Source organism: Catharus ustulatus, chromosome 3 (assembly GCF_009819885.2).
Source record: "Catharus ustulatus isolate bCatUst1 chromosome 3, bCatUst1.pri.v2, whole genome shotgun sequence".
Taxonomy (NCBI): domain Eukaryota; kingdom Metazoa; phylum Chordata; class Aves; order Passeriformes; family Turdidae; genus Catharus; species Catharus ustulatus.
This window is the reverse complement of record NC_046223.1, coordinates 51,215,660-51,225,510: the sequence shown is the minus strand read 5'-3', so window position 1 is coordinate 51,225,510 and position 9,851 is coordinate 51,215,660. Positions and strand designations below refer to the sequence as shown.

The following is a 9,851-nucleotide window of genomic DNA, read 5'->3' as shown; positions in this document are numbered from 1 at the left end:
CCAACTTTCCTAAACCATAATTTGTTAGGGTGAAATGTTTCAAATTTCTGTTCCCCCTTGCTCTCCCTGCTTATTTATTTCAGCTCTTTAGTGTCAGTTCTGTCCCTGACACCATCCAAGGAATGCTTGGAAGTTATTGTCTTCTCTTGCGAAGATCTGGTTCCCCCGTGTTTGAAATAAGAATTTGAAATAGGAAAAGACCTCTGTAGTGATGCTACATTCTAGCCTACTGTTTTTCTTTATGTAAAAAATCCTGAAATTCTGCCAAATTGTGAGTTTCTCAAAGCAACAGTTTCCAAATACCCCAAATAAATTTACTGTGTTCCTTGAGCAAAAGGTGCTCAAAAAAAGCTGAAATCTACACATTTTCTTGAACCTCACAAATCTCTTTGGCCAAATATTGCAAATGCTGACCTATGGAGTACTTCAGCATGTTCAGCATAAAGCTGAGCAAGTGTCCTCTGTAATTTGTGATGTTTGGGGTCTAAGACAATGCTGAAATACAGGCATAAAGTTACTGTCCTCCATCCTGTCCAGGTACTGTGCGTAGATAAGGAAGAACATCTTAAAAATGTGAAGATGAAGAGGGAAGCAGATTAGGTGAGGCACTTTAGAAACAGAGTGTAAGAGACAGGACTTTGGGGGAATTAAAGAAAGTGCCAAAAAGTCCCTGATTTTGCAGGACTCTGAAGTCAGGCTCAAATAGATGGCATCCATTTGTTAGGACAAAAGCGTGAACACTTTAGCTGTGGAGACATATCCCAGACAGATACAGGTCCTCAATGCAGAGTTAAAAGATACTAATGTTGAGCACCTTAAACATAGATTAGCTACAATTAATGTAGGCTTTTAGAACTAAGTATTGGGAAGCTGGGAAAACTCAGGGTGAAGATTGTAAGTGCAACTGCAACTTGATCCCTCTGTTCCACTTACAACTAGACTCTACGGGATCTGCTGGATCACGGAGATCGTGTGTGATGTCCATGTCACTGGAGAGGAGCTCTTCACAAGTGGCCTTGATCCATGTGTTCATTCACTGATGTCCAGCTTACTCCTTCGCGATCTTACTCGGCAAAGTGCTCGAGGCTTGCAGCAGTGACTGAAATCAGAAGGGCTGACTTCTGAACATTCCAGGTACAAAGAATTTTGCTTTAAGTGTCTCAAGTAGGCATCATAAATTATCAAGAGTCTGTCATTATTGTGCTTAATGACTCTGGGCTGAAACCTGACTGTGGAGCTGTTAGATCTGCCTTTCCCCAAACAACTGGTAGGAGTTTATGGAACTTTCCAAAGATTTTGCAGGGGAAATCCCCAAGGAAATTAACAATATCAACATAATCAATGTGATAGCATAAACTGAATGATTAATATTAAATTTTATGTTGTACAACTTATATTCAGCACATACAGACTGTAGGCAGAGGCTTGGTGGAAGTGATAGTGCACAGGCCAGTGTTTAATTGCGTGGTCTTCCTGTGTGCGGGCAACATTGTGGGGCAATCGAAAGCCACACTTGACAGCTCCTTACTCTTCTTTTAATGTTTGACTTTCTAACCTTTCCTGTTGTATTAAAAGAAAGAAAAAAGCAAAATTTTTAGAGATGCTGCAGAATTAGTATACGCATGAATTTACTACAGCATTAGTATTTTCATGTTGTGAATTACTATGTATTTGCTGCTCCATTTCTTCCTGGGGAAGGAAGGGTAGACTCACTCTTACAAAATTATGAACTTATTACACAGGAGCTTTACTCAGCGTTTGCTTGACAAAGAAAACACAAACAGAAAGTGAAATAAATCATTGTCAAACCAGTCGTTACTATGCTCTCTATAGAAGCTGATGAAATTTAATTTTTCTTAGGTTTAAGGAATGGTAAGCACAAAGTTCACAGAATAACAAAATTTGTAGGGTTGGAAGGGACCTTGGAGATCATTTAGTCCAAATCCCTGCCAAGACAGAGTTACCTAAATCAGGTGACAGAGGAATGTGTCCTGTGGGTTTTGAATGCCTCCAGTGAGGGAGACTCCATTACCTGCCTGGGCAGCCTCTGCCACCCTCAATGCAGAGAAGTTCTTCCTTGTGTTGAGATGAAACTTTTGTGGTTTAGTTTACAGACATTTTTCTTTGTCCTGTTGCTGCGTATCACTGAAAAGAATCTGGCACCATCCTCTTGGCACTTGTCTTTGACATATTTATATGTGTTGATCAGATCCTTTCTCAGTCTTCTCTTCTCTAGACTAAATAGGCCCAGCTCCTGCAGTGTGTCTTCATAAGAGAGATGCTCCACATCCCAAATTGTTGATGTCTGATACTCTAGGGTCAATGATAGCATCTAGAGACACTAAAGTGGCTTTTTATTTTTTTCTGTTTTTCTTTTTTCTTTTTTTTTTTTAATTTTTTCTTTTTTTCTTTTTTTTTATCTTTTTTTTCCCCCTTTTTTTTCTTCTTTCTTTTTTTCCGTTTTTCTTTATAATTTGTTTTTCCTTTTTTCCCCCTATCTTGATGCTTTCCACACCATTTTTTGAAACTTTTCTTTCCCATCTGTATTGGTAAATGCCATTTCTGTTTCTGAGAGGCTTCTTAGTGTTTTCCCAGGAAAAACAAACTTAGGATGAGGGAAGCCCTGCAATATTTTGGGCAGTTGATGTAAGGAAGGACCAGGATCTAGAGGAGATTTCTCTAGTAAGCAGTAGTGGAAGGTGTTTGGTTATTAACATGTCTACAGATACTGATAGCTGAAGGCTTCCTATCTGGTTTTCCCCTCCAAGTAAAAAACTGGCATTTTGTGGGGAGTTTGGGACTGTCCTACTATCCTTGATTTGTCTTGAGGATTTGTTGTCTTCCTTCCTGCAGTTTTTGTTTCTAACCTTAGTACTTTCTAGAACAGTCTTCTAGCAGACTTTTGGATATGCTATCCATCACTGTATAAAATACTGCAAACAAATTAAAAATCTGGTATTTTGGGTTATATTTGTTAAGTTACGTTTGTTATCTATGATTTAGTTATCACCATGATGTAGCTGTTAGTTACAAATTTTCAACTCTTTTAACCAATATTTTAGTAACTTTAAACTCATTCCTCCTGTTCCTGTTTTACAGGCAGGATGAAAGACCGTTTAAGTGAGCTGCGTGAATTTGCCAGGTTACACAACCAACAGTTTTCTGATAGTGATGATGATGAAAATTCACCCCAGGATATTCTCCTGTATGAGACGGACTATGCCTTGGAAATTCTTCATAAGGACATCCAGAGCATCCGGACAGAAAATGACCACCTAAAAGCAGATGTCAACCGCCTCAGAAAGCAAAACACCCGCTTCCTTACTTCCATGCGCCGTCTTAGTAGCATCAAACGAGATACTAATTGTATTGCCAGAGACATTAAGAGCCGTGGAGAAAGCATCCACAGGAAACTGCAGATAATGAGAGATTTCTGTGAAGATGCAATAACAAAATATGGAGCCATGTCTGTCATTGCCAGGGTGGCAAAGAACCACTATGTTGACCTCATGCACACATTTCAGGATGCTATGTTTGATTACAATGCAACGGAGATGAACCAGCGGGAGAACTGCAAGATTCGAATTCAGCGGCAGCTGGAGATCATGGGCAAAGATGTTTCTGGACACCAGATTGAGGAGATGATTGAGCAAGGCAAATGGGATGTCTTCTCCGAGAATCTCTTGTCGGATGTTAAGGGAGCTCGCGCAGCCCTGAATGAGATAGAGACGCGACACAAGGAGCTGGTGAAATTAGAAGGTCGCATCAAGGAAGTTCACGAGCTCTTTCTGCAGGTGGCCCTGCTGGTGGAGGAACAGGCAGACACTTTTGATGTTATTGAGATAAATATGCAAAATGTTGAGGACTATGTAGGAGATGCTAAAGACCAAGTGAAAAAAGCTTTGGAATACAGGAGAAAACATCCCCTCAGAACAATCCTCTGCTGCTGCTTATCATGTTGCAGAAGGTGATGGTCCCACTGGAGCTATCACAGACTGACTTGAATGCCTTCAAAATCAGGTGTTCTTTCCTGAGACTCTTCTGTAATGTCAAGCCCTAGAAACAGGGGGGATATTTTGGAGTTAGTTTTGTCCATTGCCTTTTTACTAAATGTGCTGAAGGCTGTTTCTATTCATGTTTTTTATTTCTATTTCCTAGAAATGTTGATAAAACTATTTTTAATCTGATTTTTATTGAAAGGTGCTGTTACTGTAACTAGAGGTGCAATATCTCTACAGTGATGCTTGTTTTATAGAGGCAAGAAAGAAGAATGAATAACTTGTCCTAGGGAAGATTAATACTTGCAAAAAGTAACTTTATTCTTATTTGTCAAAGTGAGGCTGCAGGCGGTGAAAGGTTATTGCCTGGGGTGACACAGTACACCACAGAATCAGGAGGTTTCAGTTTTAACTAGTTTGGAGCCTGCTTGATGCAAATTTGACAAAATACTGGGCCTGGAGCAGGAGCAGGACACAGAACTAGTTTTTCTTTTAAATTGATTTCCAGATGTCTGGAATCTTAACAGAAGTGGCTGCACCTTAAATGATAACATGCGCATTTTGCTCTATTTGCATGCAAGTGACTGCTTTTTTCCATTTTGAGTACCCAACCCTCTCAAGGTGGCTAAAAGCACTGCAACACTGAGACATCTCACTCACTTTTAACTTGAGCCACTATCTGGACTTTCAGGTTCAAACTTGCCATGCTTTCATGTTCTGACGCATTTTTCTGCCAGTTAACACTTCAGCCAGAGAAGAAACATGGAGTGGCCTTCTGCAGAAACACACATAAGAAGACAACAGCTGTGGGGTTGAGAAAGCATTTTAGGGTCTCCTGTACTGGATAGACATAGAAGCAGGTTTAGTGGAATGTCTGGCCGGTCAGCACACTTTTATTTTTTATAAGCATTGACGAAATATGTTGGTTTTTTATTAAAATATCTATTTTAAATAAGATGAAGGAATTTTTTTTTTGTTATGCAGTTTTACTGGTGTACAGAAATTTTGTTTTTTTCTCCAATTGTTGGGAAATCTCCACCTGAGAAAGCAAATAGAACTATTTCTTCCGTGCACATGAAGAAGAAAGAAAGGTTTCGTGTCATTTCAGTGCTCTTTTCAAGCTTAAAAGGAAAGTCTCCTTTTGTGTAAGAGGAGTCTGCCCTTACACAAGGGCAAACCAGTAGGTTTGGAGTATTGCAAGGAAATAAAAAATGGTAAGCACTGAGCACTGTCAGTGAAACATACTGACAAAATCTGGTGATTGATCACAGCTCCTGCTTCTGGAGGTTTTCCAACTATTTCTTGGTAGCTTCCTGATGCACTGTGATCTATTGCTATCCTTTGAAATAATGTAGGATAATTTTTCAGAATTTTTTTTTAAACTGATGGTCCTATTTGTACCTATTTTAATAAATATATTTCAACATTTCAAATATTTTGTATTTGGGAGTTTTCCTCAGATGTGCATAGATGTACATCTTCCTGCACCAGTCGCAGTGAAACTTCTCCCTTCTTACCTTTTGCACCCTGATTTTATATGTGGAAAAAAAAAAACAAACATTTCTTACTATTTGTATTAATATAACAAAATAGCAAAATAAATCCAGCTTCATACCTTTCATATCTTTCTAGGAAACAATTTTAGCCAGACAGGCTTTTTTACACAAATAAAAACTCTTCTCAGAAAAGGAGTGTCCCTTTTGCTGTAGGACCTTTCTCTGATAACATGGAAGAGTAAGGAACACCGATCTCCTAAACTATAAGATATTCTGATATGCAGTGGTGTACTGGTGATATCAGTGTTATGCTTGTCTCAGGACCTCTCCAGAGATGTGTTCAAACTTGAAGTGGGAGAAAGGAGGGTGGTGAGCTGGGACCACAGCCAGTGCCTTTGGTGCTACTCAAGAAGACAAAAATGTTTACTCTGTACGTACTGCCATTAAGTCAGTGGAACTGTGCATTCATAGAGAAATACCCTAAACCTCCAAGAGTCAGCATGTGGGAATGAACCAATGAAGAATGAAATAATGTATTTTGTTTCACACCTATATTCCTAGCACTTGCCAATGTTTTTGATAAAAAATATGTACATTATTTCTTTGTGCTGGTTCCTTTTTTGCATCTACAAATGGAATAAAAGATTTAATAAGAAAAACTGAAAGTGCAGAGTGTTGCACATTGAATCTGGAGCTCTGAAGAGTTTTTTGCATTGTCAAAGTTTAGTTCAAAAGTTGCTGGACTAAATTATGACTTCGTAAAAGGAGATTTAAAAAGGCCTAGAAAAAAAAGTTGTCCTAATATTTTTTGCCATGGTAAATGAAATATGTTGCATATTGAGACAGACTTGCTATTGTTTTTCCTAAGAAAAATTAGTTTCTTGCATTTCAAGATGATTCTCTAGTTTAAAAAAAAAAATCAAATTTATTCTGGCAGTTCTGAGAGACCTTGATGATTTCACTAGGAGATATGCAAAACCAGTAATCAAATCTTTAGTTTGATTTGAGGCACAGGGAAAGACAGCGGAAAGAAAGAGCAATTATAGACCTTCTCTCCTGACTTACAGCTGTTGCTCAGGGAAAAATATGAGAATTAGTCAAAAACCAACCTGATACCTTTTAAAACTATTTTTAAGATTAATTTTAAGTTAGGAGATACTTAAAAATTACTTCCAGTAACTGAAGCAATCATTCTATCATTCTATCATTCTCTTCCTTGCAAATACATTGCTTAATACTTTGGGGGTTTTTCTACCCTTCAGTTGTGTAAGAAGTCAAATTTAGCCAGCCCATGAACTTGCCTAATCACAGTAAAACAGACTTCTGAAAAGAAAACCTTGATCACACGATAGCTGCAAGGACTCATGCCACACAGGATGAGTGGAAGAAGATGATAAAAGTTGCTTGATAATATGTTAGCATACTAATAACAGAAGCTGCAGAATGGACATCTTCTGAGGAAGCTGCCTTTTCCTTCTGAAAGTCAGCAAAACTTCTATGCAGACATGTGTAGTAATTCTGTGGGTTGGTAGGGGTTTTTTCCCTGCTCTTTCCTCATATGGCAAACACTTAAACTGGATTTGAGGGCTGAAGAAGATAAAATCTGATGGGGATGTTTTAGCTTTTAGCTGTTACTTTGGTTTTGTTTCCTACTGAAGCTGAAGCTTCACAACCCACACCACCAACCATCCACCAACCATTTTTTTTCTGAGGAGGACAAAGAAGAGCTGGCAACCAGAGGCACTTTACTCCTAAAAAGTGTAAGACAGCACAGCATACATACAAGAGACAAAAAAATATCCCCTATTACAAAATGTAATGTTTAGTATGTAATGGATATGCATATGGGTCTCCATTTCATCTTGAAGGACTTTTTGGTTTGGCTTTTTTTTTTTTTTTTTTTTTCGAATCATGGGTTTCATTTCAGAGAAATGTCAGTGAGTTCCTGAAAATGAAGGACTAGACTGTGGGCACACTTGCACACATGAGCAGTTATCTCTGGCACATGTCTTGGGAGAAACTTCTTGAAGTAAAGGGATAGCTCTTAAGACACCTTTTTCCTGGAGGCTGAACTGAGTAGCTATGCTAAACTGCTGCTTTTCTAATGTTTTGAATACACAGCCCAAGCTGTATTGCTATTATTTTTTGAAAACAAAACATGTTCTCTACATTTTTGAAACATGGTAGCTATTTGAAATTGATTTGAAAAAAAGAAAGAGCAACATGGAGTTGTGCTTCTATCTCTAGGACAGTATCAACAGATATAATGAAAGCAGGAAACAGTGTAATTCAATAGATACTGTATGTGGTCATTCTGGTTAATAAATTTCCAATGCAATGGGAATTTCACATGGAGCCATGCTGTTTGTTTCTCTAATATGTAAGAAGGCAACAGCAGATCTATCTTCCTCCAAGTTTTTAGCATACTATGCAGTGTCTTCATAATGGCTGAGCCAAAGCAAGCAAGAGCCAGCAGAAGACAGCTTCACCATCACGCCTCACTGTGCACACATTGTTAGGGCACCAAGTCTGAACAAGAAAAAGTAACATTTTACTGTGTTTCTTAGAAATAATGTTAGATGTGAACAGAAAAGAAGAAAAACCTAACTGACAGTGTTTCTCTACTCAATACTTTGCTGAAAAGCACAACCCTACTGAAATGAGAACTATGGCATGCCATTCATTTAAAGGCAATGATACAGCTTGGCAAGTTCCATTGGGAGAACGGTTCTTTTATTCATGAGCTCTCGCGTGTGAATAACATGTATGTAAAACTTTAACAATCCATTTGTATGGTATGCGAGAAGTATCTTCCCTCACAAGCATGCCTGGTGTCCCGGGGGTCTCTGAGCACTAAGAGCTGAGGAAGTCAGGCACCACCTGCACCTGCAAATTGGAGCCCCAGACCCCTTGCAGAGGGGCAGGGACAGCCAGAGTGTGCAACACACACCCGATCGGGACTGTGCTCCTGCTCTGCTCGCTGGGAGCAGGCGGCCTCCGCCTCCTTCCCGTGTGCTGGAGGCTGGCACAGGCCCGTGTCCTCAGCCTGTGCTGGGCGGAGTGTGTTCCTCACACCTCAAAGGTGCCAAAGTTGGGTGCCGTGCAGGATGTCCATTTTCTCCACTGGTAAAAAACAGCGAGAGTGGGAGCCAGTGCCAGGGGTAAAGCCGGGAAGTGACACTTTCCCATTGCCCCTCAGATGCAGGAAAGGGGAGGTCCCAGGGCAGGCAGTAACCGGGAATATTGCCATAGGTGCTTCCGTAGACCCGGCATACAGTGACGACCAGCAAAGAAATCTTTCCCCCCGCGATATTCTTCCTCCCAGTTAAGCATAATTGATAGCTTTGCACTTTGTTGGTTTCGGTTTTCCTTCTACGAGCGAGAGAACCTACATTCCAGGAAACACTTGGACGGAAATAATAAAGTGTCGGCGCCTTATCGGCGCAACCTCTCCGCTGCCTCTCCCGGCCGAGGAGCCCGGGGGCAGCACGGCCCTGCCCGCACCGAGGGGGATGAGCCCGCACCGAGGGGGATGAGCCCGCAGTGCCCAGAGCCCGCCGAGCTCGCCGCCCTCGCACCCCACCGCCCCCGGCCCAGCGCCGCCCGCCCCGCTCTCCCCCAGGGGCGGGCCCGTGCCAGTGCCGCGCACCTCCCCCGCCTCCCCCTTCCGCTACGGGCCCGGCGCCCGGCGGCGGAAAGGCGGCGGCGGCGGCGGGCCCGACTCGGCCAGGCCCGGTCCGGTCTGGGTCCGTGTCAGCGCTCCCCGCCGGGCCCTGCCCGCCCGCTTCCCGCCGCCGGGAGAGGCCGCCCGCGCGCGCCGCCCGTGCGCTGCGCGGCCGCCGCGCTGGGAATAAAGGCGGGAGGGCGCGGCGGCGGCGGGGAGAGGGCGGTGTGAGGGGGCACCCCCGGGGTCGCGGGCGTTCCGGGGGGCGGGTGGGAGCCCGGCCGTGAATGTAGGAGCGGCTGCGAGCCGTCCCGGTATCTGCACCAGGATGGCCGAGTGGTTAAGGCGTTGGACTTAAGATCCAATGGACGCATGTCCGCGTGGGTTCGAACCCCACTCCTGGTAACTGACGTTTTTTTATCGGGAGCGCCGTCCCGACGCGGGGCCGGCCCGCTCGGTGTCCCGGCACTGGCGCGGCCGCACGGAGCCGGGGGCCGCCGGGACGCGGCGGGAGGCGGCCGAGGGGCGGGGAGCGGCGGCGCCCGGCAGCCCGTGCGGGTGTCCCGGCGCTGGGCGGCCGGCGGGGGCACTGCGAGCCCTGGGAAGCGGAGCGTTGCGGGGCCGCGGGAGGCTCCGGCAGCCGCCGTTACTTCTGCTTTAAAGTAGCTTTACACACAATATTTTGTAAAGGGT

At 43.2% G+C, this 9,851-nt stretch overlaps 1 protein-coding gene and 1 non-coding gene across 2 annotated transcripts; both read left to right on the top strand.

Annotated features, from left to right (window-relative positions):
• The first annotated feature begins 766 nt into the window (after positions 1-766).
• On the top strand, positions 767-4,907 carry STX11 (syntaxin 11). Its single transcript, XM_033055686.1, has 2 exons — positions 767-1,134; positions 3,100-4,907. The coding sequence occupies exon 2, from the start codon at positions 3,105-3,107 to the stop codon at positions 3,969-3,971; it is 867 nt and encodes a 288-aa protein (XP_032911577.1). The 5' UTR covers positions 767-1,134; positions 3,100-3,104; the 3' UTR covers positions 3,972-4,907.
• Positions 4,908-9,480: 4,573 nt separating this feature from the next.
• TRNAL-UAA lies at positions 9,481-9,563 on the top strand. Its single transcript has one exon. It is a non-coding gene; the product is annotated as a tRNA-Leu (tRNA).
• The last annotated feature ends 288 nt before the right edge of the window (positions 9,564-9,851 follow it).

Excerpts from the sequence above, each read along its gene's own strand:
- STX11 (XM_033055686.1), top strand. The coding sequence starts at position 3,105 with ATGAAAGACCGTTTAAGTGAGCTGCGTGAATTTGCCAGGTTACACAAC.